At 44.7% G+C, this 17,817-nt stretch overlaps 1 protein-coding gene across 3 annotated transcripts in view; it reads left to right on the top strand.

Annotated features, from left to right (window-relative positions):
- LOC140499120 (small G protein signaling modulator 1) overlaps positions 1-16,758 on the top strand; it is a 112,452-nt gene extending 95,694 nt beyond the window's left edge. For all 3 annotated transcript variants that reach the window (XM_072600137.1, XM_072600135.1, XM_072600136.1), the window contains 5 exons: positions 1,942-2,024; positions 4,071-4,180; positions 5,144-5,240; positions 5,884-6,051; positions 8,605-16,758. In XM_072600137.1, coding sequence (XP_072456238.1) covers positions 1,942-2,024; positions 4,071-4,180; positions 5,144-5,240; positions 5,884-6,051; positions 8,605-8,693 — 547 coding nt within the window. In that variant the 3' untranslated portion in view covers positions 8,694-16,758. The remainder of the gene's footprint in view (positions 1-1,941; positions 2,025-4,070; positions 4,181-5,143; positions 5,241-5,883; positions 6,052-8,604) is intronic.
- The last annotated feature ends 1,059 nt before the right edge of the window (positions 16,759-17,817 follow it).

Here is a 17,817-nt window from a genome sequence, read left to right as displayed (position 1 = left end):
CCAGAGAGATGGCCCGGAGCAGAGTTAGCCTGACTTTTAGGTATTTCCCAAGGCTGTTGTGGAGGCTCAGAACCAGGAGGTGGTTTCCCATCTCACTTCTGCACTTACTTGCTATCTTGTTGTTCAGTCGTTTTCAGACCTGTCCAACTCTTTGTGACCCCATTTGGGGTTTTCTTGGCAGAGATACTGGAGTGGTTTGCCATTTCCTTCACCAGCTCATTTTACAGATGAGGAAACTGAGGCAAACAGGGTGAAGTGACTTTCCCAGGGTCATACACCTAGTAAGTGTCTGAGGCTAGATCTGTATTCAGGTCTTCCTGACTCCAGGCCCAGCGCTGTATCCACTGTGCCATCTAGCTGCCCATCTGACCATAAGCAAGACATCTAATTTCCCTGAACCTCATTTTCCCCATGTGTGAAAGTGCTCTGATATTAGCTTTACTAACACCTGAGCCACTAGGTGGCACAATGGATAGAGCGCCAGACCTGGATCCACCTGCCTCAGATACTTACTAGCTATGTGACCATGGGCAAATCACCTAACTGCTTTCTGCCTCATTTTCCTCATCTGTAAAATGGGGTTAATAATACTACCTCCCTATTATGAGGATAGAATGAGATCATATTTATAAAGTGTTTTGCAAATCTGAAAGCATTGTATAAATGCTATTGTGGTGGTGATTATCTTAAATGTTGCCTGTGTCTCAGACATCATATTGCAATGGAGAGAATTTTGTATTTGAAATCACAGGACCTCAGTTCAAATCCCAGCCCTGCTGTTTAGTACCTAGTCATCTTCGGTAAGTTCTTGGATGTTGTTTTTCTCATCTGTAAAATGAGAGCTGTAATATATTTGGCTACAATAATTAAATGCTAACCTCATCAAGAGGTCAGCCTCTGATGGATCATCATGAACCATATCAGCCCTGGGAACCGGAGAAAGAAGCTTGACTTCCAGCTCTCAGAAGAGAGGTGGGGGGCCACAAGTACAGAAAGTGGTATACACTGTCTGAGCACAGTTAATGTACGGATCTATTGCTGAAGTGTTTTTCTTTGTTACTGGGGTTTGGGGAGGGAGCTAAGAGACAATGAGTGTGTCATGAAAAGAGAAGGCAACTGTAAAACTAAAAAAAAAACCAACAAAAAACAAAGGAGGAAGTGTGATTTGATGGCATTCCAAAGCCCTTATAGCTCTAAGCCCCTGATGCTGTCATCTTATGACTGTCTAGGCTCTCCCCTCTCTGATCCCTCACCTAGAAAGCTTCAAAATACTATCTTTCAATGGTTTGATTGATACTGATGTATCATTTTTACATCAAATCCAACCCTTCCCAGTGAATCATCTCTTGTAGCCAATCAACTACCATTTATTAAGCGCCTATTATGTGCCAGGTACTAGGCTAAGCTTACAACAAAGGATAAAGAAAAGAAAGAAAAAAAGACAAAGAACACTAAGAAATAAAGATATTAATTTTTCAAAATTTACACATTGATTTAAAATTTTTAAATAAATAAAATTTATTCATTTGTTTAAAATATTTTATTTTTTATTTTATTTTAAAATTCTTTGTTTATATTTAATTTAAAAATTTCAAATAAATTAATTAAGAATTTAATTAATTTAATGGAAATAAAATTACATAATTTTTCATAAAACTTTATTCAGTACCTAAAATTTTTAGAATCCTGTAGTTGTTAATTCATCATCAGAACAGTGAAATAAAGGTCCCCTGTATTCCCTTGAAAAGCTTCTTGTCCCCTTGGGCATACCCACCTCTATGTTGGGATGCCCTGAACTAGGTAAGGTACCTTCTCCATCTGCATCCTGTGACCATTAGGGATTCATGATTCCTGAACTTAGTGAAACCTCCCTGAACCCTCTGATAGAATGTCAGCTCCTTTCTCTTCCTGGCACTGTGTTCTCCCTTGTTTTCTTCTCAGTTACATCTGGCAGCACATCGAGATTGGCTACGTGCAGGGCATGTGTGACCTTCTGGCCCCGTTGCTGGTCATCCTGGATGATGGTGAGTGGCCACCAGACTTCTGTGACTTTCTCTGCTCTTCCATCTGGGTAGCAAGATGAGTCTGACAATTTCATTCTTACCTCCCCCTGTCCCAACCTGTGGCCAGTGAACTGCTCTGCGAGGAGCCATGTGAAGCCTGTCAGGCTTCATCCTAAACAGGTTGTACCACAGTAAACTTCATTTCCTTTCTGCTTTCTTTTAGTTTTGGACTGAATTACTAGACCAATCTACTATAGTAGTGGATAAAATGTACCTTGGAGTTAGCAAGATATTTGCAAAGACTTTCATACTGTTGTTATGGATATGATGGACAGATGGGAGCTAGAAGTAGGACGGGTAATTGGATTCTACATTGGGTGAATGGCTGGATCCAAAGAGTCATCATTAAATGTCTTGATGCTGACTTGGAAAGAGGTCTCTAGTGGAGTGCCCCAGGGAACTGTACTTTTGTTATTGCCCAATTATTTATCCCTAGGCAGTTCAGCACTTTTCATTAATATCTTGGATAAAACTGGCTTGGATAAAATGTGGATAAAAAGTCCCCTACAGGGGATTGCTAATATGTCCCATGATAATCAGTATCAAAAAAAGATGTTGACAGGTTAGAACACTGGGTCAAATATATGAAGGTAAAATTTAATAGGTATAAATGTTAAATCTTACACTTGGATTTCAAAAATTACCTTGATAATTATAAAATATAAGGGACATGTTTAGTTTAAAAAAAGATCTGGGGGTATTAATAGTCTCCATGCTCAAGGTGAGACCACACAATGGTTAATGGGGGAAAAAAGCTAATCCAGCTTTAGGTTGCCTTGAGAAAAGCCAGGCATCTGTGACCAGGAAGATGACCATCCCACCGTCCTCTGCTCTGGTCAGACATTGTCTGCAGTATTGTGTCTAGTTCTGGGCACCATCATTTAGGAGGGACATCTATAAACTGATAATTGTATCCTGAGAGAGAAGAGACTTTAGATCTTGTCCTAGGAGGGTTGAAAGACTAATAGTCTGGAGAAGATGAAAGGAGGGGAACGTGAGAACCATCTTCAAATATGTTGGAAGGAATTTGCCTTGTTTTGCCTGCCTCCAGATGGCAGAACAAGAAGTAACTAATGGAAGTTACAGAAAGTCCATTTTAGGCTTGATATAATGGAAAACTTCCTAACAATGAGCGCTATGCCCAAGGGGAATGGGCTGCCCCAGAAGGTAGTGAGAGAATTGGAGACCTCTGTCATTGGAAGTCTCCAAGAAAAGGTAGGAGGACTGCCTATCAGGCAAGTCACAGAGCGGATTCTTGTTTATGTCTCAGTTGGACAACTCCAGCCTCTGAGGTCCCTTCCAGCCTGGAGATTCTGAGATTTTAGCTTTATCTGATCCAAGGGTTATAGGAAAATGAGCCCCATCCATAGAAGGAGAGCTGGTAGGGATTTGATGTCAAAAGGCCTGGATTCCAGACAACTCTCTGCATCCCAGCTTTGTGATCTTGGGCAAATCCCTTCCTCTTTCCTGGCCTCAGTTTCTTCCTCCATAAAATGTGAGGGTTCAGAGGATCAGATCTTTAGGCCTGGAAAAAACTTTCAAGATCATAAAGCCTGAGTCCCTCATTTGATGATAAGAGGAAACTGAGGCATAGAGGGCAAATCATCCGTCCAAGGTCACGGAACTAACAAGTGATAGAGCTGGGATGTAAAGACCAGCTTCAGACTCCACTGTACTTGATGGATGGATGGGATAAGCACTTATTATGCACCTACTTCCAGACCCTATACCAAGAACTTTACAAATATCTCATTTGATCCTCACAACAACCCTGAGAGGTAGGTGCTATTTTTATAGTTAAGGAAATTGAGACAGACACAAGTGAAGTGATTTGCCCAGGGTCACACAGCTAGTAAATGACTGAATCTTCCTGACTAGGGGTTCAGTGCACTGTGAACTGTGGTGCACTGACGCTGCTGTGCTGGATGAGATCTCTCCCAGCTCCCTGGGGTCTTCAGGAGTCCTGGTATGTTATCTGACCCGTTCTTTTCTCTGCTGCATCTCCAGAAGCCCTCGCTTTCAGCTGCTTCACGGAACTCATGAAAAGGATGAACCAAAACTTCCCCCATGGAGGTGCCATGGATACCCACTTTGCCAACATGAGGTCCCTCATCCAGGTAAGGCATGGAGATGCTAGAAGATGTGGAGGAGACAAAACAGAGCACCCAGGATGCTCACCGGCAAGGGCCAGTCCCTTTCACTTCATCAAATGTTTGTTGACTGACTAATTGATGACCACTTAATAATTGATAGAATCGGGATTTGAACTTGGGTCTTCTGACTCCCAACCCAGTCTTCTTTTTTACAGTACCAGGCCACTGCTTTCTTTTTGGCTTTTGGGACCCCAGTGCTTAGCACTAGGACAAGTACAGACTAGGTGCCCAGTAAATGCCTCTGAAAACTGAATTCTTGCCTCTGGGGCCAGCTCTTTAAGCTGTCTCTCAACCACATTGTTAAAATAATAAAATCTCATGTTTCTACAGCACTTTAAGGTGTTCAAGATCCCTTTCCCCCATAATCCTCTTTGAGACTGGCAATCCAGAAGTTATTATACCCACTTTACTGATGTGGAAAACAAGTCTTAGAGAAAGGAAATAATTTGCTCATAGAATCGTACTATTCATTAACATTTATTTCTGGAGAAGACTCAAGGCAAAGATGTGAGTGATCATCATCTATTTCAAAGGCTGTCGTGTGGAAGAGGCATTGGCCTTGATCTGGGTTGTTGTTGAGTCTTGTCCGTGACCCCATTTAGGTTTTCTTAGCAAAAATACCAGAGGGGTTCACCATTTCCTTCTCCAGCTCATTTTACAGATGAGAAAACTGAGACAGACAGGGTAAAGTGACTTGCCCAGGGTCACATAACTAGTGTTTGAACTCAAGTCTTCCTGACTCCAGACAATTTTGACTGAATAACGTATGTGGTAGGTTTTTTTGTGCAGATACATTTTTTCTTCTTTTTCTTAATGATCCAAGTCTTGGGGAACAACTGGCCAATAATAGGCTCCCGGGGTCAGTGGGAGACCCTCCTTTCACGTGCTCTCAGGTGCATTGGCATGACTCTTTCTTCTCTTGGGCAGATTTTGGACTCGGAGCTTTTTGAGCTCATGCACCAGAACGGCGATTACACACATTTCTACTTCTGCTACCGCTGGTTCCTCCTGGATTTCAAGAGAGGTACGAGCCTTGGCAGGGGTTGGCTGCCATGTTGTACCATCCAGTGGGAGGGTCGCAGCTCAAGAGCAACTGGGGATAATAAAACTTAAAGGTCTTTGGAAGTCACATAATCCAACCTCTTCATTTTGCACAAGAGGAAACAGTCTTATTGGAGTTAAGTGACTGACCCAAGGTCACACAGCTTGTAGTAGCAGAATTGGAATTCAAGCCCGGGACCTCTGACTCCAATTTCCAGTCCTCTTTCTCCTACACAATAGTACCCTTAGAAGTAACCAAAGCATGTGTCATGAATTATATAAGACATTTCTAGAATATTTTAACATTTCTATAATAACACCATTGGAGCCTCACAAGAACCCATTAAAGTAGGTTTTATTATTTTCATTTTTATAGCTGGAGAAACTGAGGTATGAGTGACTTGATGTTGGGGAGTCTGGATATCCCATGAACTTGATGTTTTTGATGCTAGGCCATTGGCCGTCAATGCTGTTGGGTATCCATCCATTGAATGGGATGAATAATTAGCCATGGATTGAGCTGAGTTGTTCTTGAAGGTGGTTGGGTGAGGGGCAGCGGGGCAGTTTGGAACAGACGGCCTGCAGTCTCCGACACTCTCCGAAGCTGTGCTTTGGTGTTTGCATAGAACTCATCTACGACGATGTCTTCTCTGTTTGGGAAACCATTTGGGCTGCAAAGCACGTCTCTTCCTCCCACTACGTCCTGTTCATCGCCCTGGCCTTGGTGGAGGTGTACCGAGACATCATCCTGGAAAACAACATGGACTTCACAGACATCATCAAGTTCTTTAACGGTACCACAGCGGCCGGGTCCTGCTAGGGGAGGGAGAAGAGGAGGGGCAGCTATGGGGGTCCAGAAGGAAAATAGTACTTTGGAATAAACCAGCTCTTGTTTAGGGCTGACTTGGTGGTGAAATAAGGAGGAAGGTTTGGCAGAGTGAAATCTGTGCACTTGAAGTTCCATTATTTCAAAAAACAGAGTGACAAGATGACAGCTTTCCATTGAATCTCTTTTAAGAGAGGGCCTGTCTTCAAGACCCCTCCCAGCCATGACATCCCCTCTTCTAAGGCCCCTCCCAGCCCTGACACCCTCTGTTCTCAGGTCCCTCCCAGCCCTGACATCCCCTCTTCTAAGGCCCCTCCCAGCCCTGACACCCTCTGTTCTCAGGTCCCTCCCAGCCCTGACATCCCCTCTGCTAAGGTCCCTCCCAGCCCTGACATCCTCTGTTCTCAGGTCCCTCCCAGCCCTGACATCCCCTCTTCTAAGGCCCCTCCCAGCCCTGACACCCTCTGTTCTCAGGTCCCTCCCAGCCCTGACATCCCCTCTTCTAAGGCCCCTCCCAGCCCTGACACCCTCTGTTCTCAGGTCCCTCCCAGCCCTGACATCCCCTCTTCTAAGGTCCCTCCCAGCCCTGACACCCTCTGTTCTCAGGTCCCTCCCAGCCCTGACATCCCCTCTTCTAAGGCCCCTCCCAGCCCTGACACCCTCTGTTCTCAGGTCCCTCCCAGCCCTGACATCCCCTCTTCTAAGGCCCCTCCCAGCCCTGACACCCTCTGTTCTCAGGTCCCTCCCAGCCCTGACATCCCCTCTTCTCAGGCCCCTCCCAGCCCTGACATCCCTTCTTCTAAGGCCCCTTCCAGCCCTGACACCCTCTGTTCTCAGGTCCCTCCTAGCCCTGACATTCCCTGTTCTAAGTTTCCCTCCTGGTAGAACATTCCATAATTCTGTTGAGGGATGGGATGTTATTAAGCACCTACTATGTGCCAAGCCCCATTGATACAAAGAAAGAAACAGTAAAAATGAAACAAGCAAAGAGATGGCTAAATCCAAAGGATAAGAGGAATATAATGAATGGGATGGGCTGCAGGGTGATTTTATTGGTAGAAGAAGCTTCTAGTGCCAAGGGCACCTACTTGGAGAATTGCCCAGGACATTCAGTGACTTGTCCAGAGTCATTTGGCTGGTATTTGCCAAGGTAAGATTTGAACCCTGAGGAAGAAGGAACACCATGTTGAAAAAAATAAAGTAGGAGCCTTTTGCTAAAATAAAAAATACCACACAACCCACATTTATTAATCACCTATTGTATGCAAAACTCTATGCTAGGGGCTAGGACAAAGTTAAACTGAGACAGATTCTGCTCTTGTGTAACTTATAAAGACTCATGGGTGTCAGCGGAGCTAAGTGTGACTAAGAGATACAGCCATAAGGAGCAAGATAATTGGACTGGATGATTTCTGACATCCCCTGTTCTAAGGCCCCTCCCAGCCCTGACATCCCCTCTTCTAAGGCCCCTTTCAGCCCTGACATCCTCTGTTCTCAGGTCCCTCCCAGCCCTGACATCCCCTCTTCTAAGACCCCTCCAGGCCCTGACATCCCCTCTTCTAAGGCCCCTTCCAGCCCTGACATCCTCTGTTCTCAGGTCCCTCCCAGCCCTGACATCCCCTCTTCTAAGGCCCCTTCCAGCCCTGACATCCTCTGTTCTCAGGTCCCTCCTAGCCCTGATATTCCCTGTTCTAAGTTTCCCTCCTGGTAGAACATTCCATAATTCTGTTGAGGGATGGGATGTAGAGACCCCAAAATACTGACAGCACGGGTCCTGCGTGAATGAATTTGACACAAGCCTTCTTAAAGCCAAAGAAAAACAGTTTATTAAAGATTTGCCATATGGGTTGACTCTTAAGGAGGCTAAACATTTGTAACACTGTATTCACAAGTGGGCCAGATAGAATCTCAGCTAGACAGTCTGAGCTGGATCGAATCTGAGTGCCTTCATGGAGGTGAGATGGAACTTAAATACAGAAAAAGACTGAGGGAAGAATCCAGGTGTCACCAAGTAGTCTGGGGTGCCAGGGATAGTCTTGATAGATCAAACCCAGGGAGAATCCTGATATCCTGATGGGAGTGGCCAGTAGTCCAGACTATCCACAATCCAGTCTGGGCAAGTTGGACTTCAAAATATGCTAAGTAGTCAAGAATGTCAAAAGGATGCTAAGATCAAAGAAACAGAATGCTAAATGGTGATCAGACAGGGAGTATCTGGGCTGGGAGAAATGGAAGGGGAATCCAAGGGCCCCCCTCCCCCCAGGGGCAGACTTTCCAGGACCCTTTAGACAAATGTGACAAAAGCCCTCCTGATCCAAGAGGAAAAGATCTTGGCTTGGACTTGTACCCCATCAATTCTATGAGGATTTCTATAAAATGAGTACCACTTTCTGAGCAGTCCTGGTTCTCCTCCTGCCCTCCTGCCTCCTCTGATTCCTTGCTTGGAGCTGGTGGCTTCACAGGGTCCAGGGCTGTTTGGGACATTTTGCTCACTTCCATTTTCTCCCCTGTCTCTTCTCAGAGATGGCAGAGAGACACAATACTAAACAGATCCTGAAACTAGCCCGAGACCTCGTCTACAAGGTGCAGACTCTGATCGAGAATAAGTAGAGGGCCAGTGGTGGTACCAGCGTCCCCTGGAAGTTCCTGCCTGAGGCTTTGGTTGCATCTTCTTTCGTCTGGTGGTATCCACGCTCTCCTGAAAGACTTTGGGACCTGGCCCAGGACCCAGGTTGTGCTGCCAGCATCTGGAAGGGTCTCCTGTTCGGATCTGCAGCTGGCAGGAGAGGGGTTTGTTCCTTCGCTACAACTTCATTCCTATGTGTTCAACCAAAGATCTCCAAGTCAGAATCGTCTCTTTTAGGGGGAGGAAGGGGCTGACTGGAAAAGAAAGGAAGTGTTTCTCCTTTGCCTCACTGCTCTTCCTGTCTTCCCTCAAGTTCCACCTCCCCTGGTCCAAGCAGTTCCCCTATCTTCTGAAGAGCAGGGGTAATGGGGCCTTCCAGGAAGCAGACCTGGGAGAGTCAGCCCTAGCTGCCCCAGGCTCCCTCGTCCCTTGTGTGAACAGTGGGCAGGGTGGAGAGCCACAGATGACCATAATGAAGGAATCTAAGTCTCTTTCACCTCCTTCTACCCACTGCCAAGATCTACTGGCCCCAGTCTAGCCCAGAAACCCCAGAAATATACAGAATAGCCCAGCTTCCTTTCTGATGTTTGGGTATCTGTTCGATGCTGCTCCTTCTTCCCTTCTCCCAGGAGGACACCCTATTTTTTCCTCAAAGGGGAACCTTCTTTTTTCACACCTCAGTGCCAGCCAAAGGTCTGGATCCCAGCAGACAAGGATTTCTTCCTGACAGCTCTCACTGGGGCTAGGTAGGGCTGTCTCGTGGTGAACTCCTAAAGGATGGACAAGATCAGAGAGCCCTTCCTCAGTGTCCCCTTCCTGGCTTTTTTTTTTTTTAATTTAGGCAGAAGAAAGATGCGGATTAGTCCTGTTGGATGACCCAACAGGGAACACTGGAGGTCTGGCTGGGTGGAGCCTTGATGTGCCCAGAGTGGGGCTCGGGTGGGGTATCTCCCTAAGGTCCCGCTGAGAAGTCGGTCTATGTTAGGATAAATCTACACCCAAGGCTCCTTCCTCTTCTGTTGTCCAGTTGGGACAGCCTCCAGCCACAGACTCACCCTAAATGAGTTTTCTCTCCCCCACCTTCCCTTCTATGAGCTTGGTTTCCTCAGTGCCCTAATTGTGATTCAAGGTCACAAATCAGAGAAAGGCAGCCCCAGGTGGGAGAGTGAAGCTCTTTCCCACATCCCCTCTTTCCAGAAAATCATTCAGTGCCCTGGCCATCAACCTGCCTAAAATCTCACCACATAAACAGCATTGGATTGGTTCCAGGGAAACAACAATAACTACGTAAAACATGACCAGTAGCAGGGTGTAGAGGATAGGGCTTAGCATCAGGAAGAACCTGTGTTCAAATTCTGCCTCAGACACTTATTACCTGTGTTATCTTGGGCACGTGGGCCTCAGTTTCTTCCTCATCTCTAAAATGAAAGCATTGGATTGGATGGTCTCTGAGGTCCCTTCCAAACTCCAAAGCTATGATTCTGTATAGCATCAGCTACTCAGTATGTGTGTACAATCCTTGAGTTAGAGGTGAGAGACGCAGACACCGTCTGTGGGAGCTGTAACTCTCGTTTCCAGAGATAGAAAGTTATCTCCTCATAACTCTGGGAGACAGTTGCCTACGTTCTCTTATTCTCAGTTTACAGATGAGGAAGTGATTAATTCTGGGTCACACAGCTCCTGAGTGTGTGAGCTGGAATTTCAAGCCAAGTCTTCTGGCCCCAGGTTCAATTCAACAAACATTTCTGAAGCATCTGCTGTGTGCACAAGAAATGGAGCAACCGCTACTCCCAGTGAGCTTCCATTCTCTACCAAATGGCATCTAGCAGCAGTATTTGCGAGGCATCATCCATTTCCTCCAGGAGGAGAAGGCTCTCTTGTTATCTACCCTGCATTGTCCTCTCTCCCCTCTCTGTTGGATCTGGGTCTTTTCTCTTGACTTAATCTTAAGAAGAGCATACTTGGTGAGCCATGGGGAGTGTTGAGCTTCCCTACTCTGAGAAACCATCTGTATACGACTTTCAGAATCCATCTTATTCCATCTGAAGTCTGAGTACTTAACACTGATCACCAGATAGAAAGTGGCATCTTCTTCTATTCCACTTGCGGTCATCAGCCTGGTCTCCCATCACTTTCCAGGTGTGTAGGAACAAAACAATCAAATACATAAGAAGGCCCCTTAGAGAAATTTTTAAAGATCCAAATATTCCCAAGTTGTCATGCTTCGGACAAAGTGCCTGAGAAATCCTGGAAGCCTCTTCTCTCTGTTGCGATGGTTTTCCAGAAAGCATCTCTTGGCCATTTGGAATCCCTGGGACTTACCCTATTTCTTGTGAATCTCATGTTTCCATACATAACCAAATTTAAGCAATTTGCGAGTTCTTTGGCAAATGGGACTGAAGCTTTTCATTGTTATATATGTATATTGCCAGTGTTTACCAGAGATTTGTCTCTCTTTTCACATATACACACATATGAGAGGCAGAGTGGTACAATTCAGTACAAATCAATGAGCATGTATTCAGCCCCTACTGTGTGCCAATCACTGGGCTAGGTACTAGGGATACAGAGACAAGACAAAGGAAAACAAAACACTGTCTGCCTTCGAGGCATTTATAGTTCACTGGAGGTGCTCACATTCTGTAGGACAGAAGGCATATATTTGCTAGATTTGGAGTCAGGAAGTCCTGCCTCTTCCTAGATGTATGACCCTGGGCAAGTCATTTGACCTCTTTCAAACTTCTCTACTAAGTTAGAGAAAAGCGTCAGTCTGCTTGGGTGTAGGAACCCTCCACTGAGAAAATCTCAGATCCTTGATGTATTGATATCTATCTATGGACAAATGTAGAGAAGTCTATGAAGGGGGTCAAGCTAATATTACCATATTTATTTATTTATTTATTTTGGGAAGAACCTTTTTGCTTCTGAAGACTGTATGGCTCATGCTTTCCCTCCCTTTCAGTGGTGTGTCCAGATGTCATCTTCTCATGTCAACTCTTCTGTTACTCCAACAAAAAATTTAAGGGCAGAGAAAAGACCTTTGATTCTCTTTTTCTTTTGTGTGGATACATGCCCACCTGTCTGAGTTGAGGATTGAACGAGGCTATGAAGCTGAACATAGCCCTGATGTGAAGTTTCAACATGTACATTAATATATATATATACACAAATGTATAGGTATATTGCATATAGAGATATATTAGGTAACTGTGACTGATTTATTGCCTAACCTACCTCATGGAGGGGGTAAGGATGGGCATTTTCAGTTTTGGAATGTTTAAAACAGCCTTGGAACTAGTTACTTGCCTGCTCTTTCAGGCAAGTGAAATAGAATGCCGGTGGGGTTTTTTGTGTGTTTGTTTCCTACTAGTATCCACTCTCGAGGTGGATGATTTATGTGAGCTGGTCAGTTTTCAAGTCCTTATTTATGAGACTGGTTTAAAATGTAGGAAGTGTCCTGTGTGTTGTCTGTGTAGCCCCCTCTTTGGCTCAACTCTGGTTTTAAAATTCCCAAGAGCAAAGGCAGTTTTCTCTAGAAAACACCTGTCTCCAAGAGGCTTTCAAAAATGAGCTTCTCATGAGCACCAGCCAACTGTGCTCTAGCACAGCAGCTTTGACCGCAGGTAGCAGCAGATTCTGCCTAGAGGAGAAAGAAGCGGTGAAATGCCATGCTGGAGATCAGAGTAGTTTTCACATCAGAGGGAAAATTTCCATCTCACTCTCTGACTTTTTCCATGTGAGCATTGTATAGATACTGACAAGCTTTTATATCAATGGTTTTCCATTTTTACCAGCCCTGCTATCTCCCACAGACCACGTACCTCACCCAAAACTCCCTGAATGTATCGGGAAATGGAGCCATGTTAAGTGAGCCACCAGTGGGGCCAGCCACAGTGAGTTATTAAGTTGGGCCAGAACCACAAATCCAGATGTTATCAGATTATATACACATGTTCAAATTCTAGAATACCAGCCTGTGAAACCATCCAGAGGTGACTTTAGAGAATTTCTGCTTATGGGAAAGAGTCACTTGGCTGATGGACCTTTTTGTGGAACAAGAAGAAAGGTCTATCATGGCAACCCAGAGAGAGCACCCAAAGGAGTTTTTCCAGGGGGGGCCATCCCTCTAGCTTCCCATATTTTTTGGTGTACATGTTGATCATTTAAAAGTAAAGAATCATCTTTCCCTGAAACTGGGGTTGACAGCTGAATCCCTGGCATTTGTAACTCCTGCCTGTCACTGGTGGTTAAGTAACTGATAAGAGGTAGACATTCCCTGCCCCACTAATTGCACAAAACCAACAATGGGACCGGGGTTGACCTTACATAGTGAGTTTCCATTGGAAACTATATATTTAAAAAAAAAATACAGATACTATGAGATATCTGTTTACATCCAAGTGGCATACTACTTGAGTATTGAGCTTTTAGATGGTGGGAAATATGTCCCACTCACTCCATCCTAGAAAATTGGTTATAGATCCAAAATACTAGAAAGTCATAAAGCAGAGGTGGATGGTATAAAGGGTTCTGTATTTTTGGTCTGGAGCAACTAGGAAGTGCAGTGGATAGAGCACCAAGGCTAGAATCAGGAAGACCTGAGTTCAAATGTGGCCTCAGTCACTTACTAGCTATGTGACCCTGGGCAAGTCACTTAACTTTGTTTGCCTCAGTTTCCTCATCTGTAAAATGAGGTGAAGAAGGAAATGGCAAGGAGTTTGCCAAGAAAACTCCAAATGGGGTCACAAAGAGTCAGGCATGACTGAAACCACATCAGCTGCATTTTTGGTCTTTGTGACAGTTTTTTGTTTGGTTCTTTTGATGGTTACTAAAGGAAATCTGTGGGATGGCAGATGTTCCTGAGGTACCCATGGCCTATGGCCCCTCCACCAGCCTTACTGTTTCATATTCCACCAGTCCCATTGTTCTGATTCTGTACTATATCTCAGTTCTCACATTATTCCTTGGTCTGCCAGTCTCATCGTTCCATGTTCCAACAGCCCCTTTTTCCCCAATATCATTCTTCCAGCATCCACATTCATATATTGCAATGGCCCCATCCTGTTATGGTCCCAGTACCCCAATGGTCCCATTGCTCTGTCATCATTCAGCCAGCTTCACACCCCCCCCCCCCCTCAGCCTTAGTTCGGTGTACACAGGCCTTTTGACATGCACCAGAACTTCCCTCTGAAGCTTGCAGACCCACATCTAGGCTTGCCCTCGTGGGGAGCAGGGCGCCCACATACCTGTTGAACTCGCACAAATGCCTAATCTAATGCACTATGGCTCTCCTTGTTCTCGATGTTATATTTTTACAGACAACAAAAAAGTCTAAGTTAATATTCTTGCTTTTTGTAAAGGACTTCTTACACAATTGCATTCATTTGAATTTTCTGTAGTCATGGATGAAGGACTGGCCACATCTTCTTTAAGCATTCCTGATGTGAGTTTTGGAAGTATGTGGTCTTTGTCCCCAAAATGTGTGTGTGTGTGTGTGTGTGTGTGTGTGTGTGTGTGTGTTTCAGGCATTTTTGCCTCTTGTAGTGTTGAAACTGAAAATAATGGTTCTGTGAAAGATTTCGTGTGGATTGGATTTATTCCACTTAAGACCAAGATGGCGGCACAAAGGTGTTTGAGTGATATCCTGGTATGATTTCCCTTCTCTTTCCTGGGCCTTTTCCTCTCCCAGCTGACCAAATGGAAGACCATGGGTTGTTTTTTAATTTGGTTATGAAGATGATCCCAGAAAGGTCGGAGCCATGCCTGCCTGGGTCGGGAAGAAAGAGAAAAGCCATGTTGTTTCCACCATGAACCACTCTACTTAATCCCTACATTTCGGAGTGAGTACAAAATATTTCACAGCTCTTTCCCTTTCCCTTCTCCCTTTCTTCTCCCTCTCCTTGGAGACTGATGTGGTGAGCAGGCAACATAGTAGAAAGAATTATCAAATGTGGTGCCAGAGAACTCTGAGTTTGAACTATAACTGCTATTACTGCCTGCAGTGTGAAACTTTCAGGAAGTCACTTAAATTTTCTGTGCCGCATTTCCTCCTCTGTAAAATAAGCTTGTTGGTCTAGGTGATTTCTAAGGTCCCTAATTTTTATAATTTTCTCCTTAGAGCTTCTCCTAGGGCAGGGGAGCTGAGCCCAAGATAATAGGAAGGAACTCACTCATTCTGGTTCAATGTCCCTCTTCCCTAACACCAACCCCATTTATTAAACACTTGCTGCCTTCCAAGTGAAAGGCCTTGGAGTCAGAAAGACTTGGATTCAAAGCCTGCTCTGACACACACCAACTGTGCGACCTTGGGCAAGTCACTTAAGCTCCTATCAACCTAGGCAACTTTCTGAGATTCTAGAGGGAATTTCCTTATTGAGAGTTCCCTATGCCAATGAAATCCCAGATCAACCTTCTCCTCCCCTCCAAAAAAGTGTTCTAGGCACTGTAGATGCTAGACATATAAAAACAAAAATGAAATGTTACTGCCCTCAAAAAGCTTACATGCTAGATGTACACAGGTAAGTAAATGCTAAATACAGAGAATCCCCAAAGTCGGTGCCCCTTAAACCTTATTAAGTTCTAATAAGCTTAACCTATACCAAGACCAAATATATGCAGTGGAATTTTGGGGAAGGAGCTCCTCCTGTAACCATCCCAAGGGATGGACCAGAATCTTTTCCACTCATGTTTCCTCCTCCTGCCCTCATAATTCCAGTCCTTTTCTTTCCTTGGGGTGTTTGCCTGGTTTTTACCGTCACCCAGACTTCACTGGCATTTCATTCTTAGCCCACCTTTTCTCCCTTGATTATTCATTTTATATTTTGCCTTGGGACTTTAAAGATGCGACAGGGGCCCAGGAGCACAAATCAAGCCCCATCATTGTTAGATATAGTACCACAAAGGTTAAAGGTCATCTAGGCCAATGGCCTCAATTAAAGGAGAGAAAAGTGGGGCCCAACAGGGGACTTTAAGTCCTGTGGCTATTGAGTAGCAGAAACAGAATTTGATCCCTAGTACTCTGAGTCAGATGATGCTTTTTCTTTGGATAAAGGCTCAGAATGGGGACTATCCCATCTGCACTCACAAAATCCCCAGGTATCACTTACTCAAAGCAGGAAGTCACTTGGAGGGCAAACCTCTCATTCATGGATTCTCCTGGAAATGAGACCAGTGTAGGAAGGAGAAAACAGGTGTGGGGTGGGTAGGCAAGACTCTGAACTGTTTACCTTAGAGGACCCCAGGCTGCAGCCTCTGGGATTTTAGGGCATTAGGGATGAGGAGACAGTTAACAGTCTGAAGGTATGTACCCAATAGCACAATTCAATTATCTTTGAAGTGCCGACTTTCAATCAGGAATATACCTGCTGCTCATCAACACCAGCAAAGAGAGGTGACTGAAATTGCTGAAACCGATCCTAAGACCTCCCTTCGTTGGAAGCCGATTTCAATAAATGGGTGGCCTCTCTGGCTGTTATGGTCACAGAGTTTGGAAAATCTGTAGCCATCGCCCTGTTCAGGAGTAAATTAGGCCCTTCCTACCTTACCCATCCCCTCAAGACAGGATGTTCCAACAGGGTGTTTCATTCACTTGGTAGGAAAGTCACCGACCCTCTCCTCCTCCTCCTCCAAATCCAAAGTGTCTCTGGTTAAATAGCCCCAGAGAAGGATGAGAAAAGACTCCAGGTCATGAAAGTCTGGGTCTTTTTTGTAGTAAATAATGCATATGCGACTTGGCATCTAGATTCAGTCTCCAGGGTGATGCTGGACTGTTGTGACTCTAGCTTGGACGCTGTCCTGGTCTGAGGGAAATCCTTCTGTATGAGATCAGTCGATGTTGTGGCTTTTATTGTATTATGTATCCGTGTCACCCAATTTATGAGCACATGTGATCTCCATGTGGTGGTATAATATATTTTATATGGGTTTTGGCCCTGCCTTTTTTTTTTTTTATTGTAAATTGATTGTTGTTTCAAAAAAAAACAACAGTTGCAAACTTTGGTCCCTATGGTCTGTGTGTTTTCAGAACAATAAAATCGTTACTGGTTGGTCTCTGTGGTTTTGTTATTGGGTGAGGGGATATTTGCAGGAAGTGAAGTAAAATGATGATGACGACGATGATGATGATGAGGATGAAAACATCTATGGTTTACAAACTCTTTCGAACAGCCTGGTGTAGTAGATAGAACTAACCTCTAAGTCAGGAACTCCCGGGTTCAAGTCATGTCGTGTCTCTAACACACACTGGCTGTGTGGCCCCGGGCAAGTAAGTCATTCTAGGCAGCCCTCCAGACCAAGTGGAAGGGAAGGTGTGGACCTGAATTGGTCAAGTTTCCTCACCCAGGAGTTCCCTTTGCCACTAAAATCACAAGCCAATCCCCATCCATATTCTTAAACATTCTGTAGATATTATCTTACTTGTTCCTCACAACAGCCCAATGTAGTAGGTGCTATTATTATCCCCGTTTCACAGATAAGAAAACTGAGGCTCAGAGAAGTAAGGTACTTGCCCAGAATCATACAGCTAGAAAGTTTCTGAGTGGTTATTTGAATTCCAGTTTTCTTGGCCCTATGTTCAATGTTATACTTGTGTAGAGAGGGGGTGGAATTAGTTGATAAGCACTAATTAGTCCCCTTCTGTATATATATACCAGACATTCTGCTGGGTGAAGCCATCTGTGTCCTGTTATACATATACATATGAGTGCAGTGATATATGCCAGGCTTCATTGGAAGTATTGGGAATACAGAACAAGGAAAAATAATAAGGTTCTGCCCTCAGGGAACTTAAATTCTAATACAGTCAAAGGAAGGTGAAAAGGCTGGGGAGAGAAGAGAAGGTGCTTGAGCCAGGCAAGATGAAGAAAGATTCCAGAGAGGCAAGAAAAGTGGGAGAAGGAACCTGACTGGTCTGGAGGCTCTCTCCTAAAATGGAGGTACAAGGAAAAACTGTCAAGAGGAAGGGGATTTGAGGAGAAAAGATCTCTGAGTGTGAGAAAAATGCTGGCGATGGGGAAGAAAGACTTGCCTGGAGAGGAGTGAAGGACCTATTCTAAGGCCCCTCCCAGCCCTGACATCCCCTATTCTAAGGGCCCTCCCAGCCCTGACATC

This window comes from Notamacropus eugenii, chromosome 4 (genome assembly GCF_028372415.1).
Source record: "Notamacropus eugenii isolate mMacEug1 chromosome 4, mMacEug1.pri_v2, whole genome shotgun sequence".
Taxonomy (NCBI): Eukaryota; Metazoa; Chordata; class Mammalia; order Diprotodontia; family Macropodidae; genus Notamacropus; species Notamacropus eugenii.
Note: the sequence above shows the minus strand (reverse complement) of the source record. Positions and strands in the feature narration are given on the sequence as shown.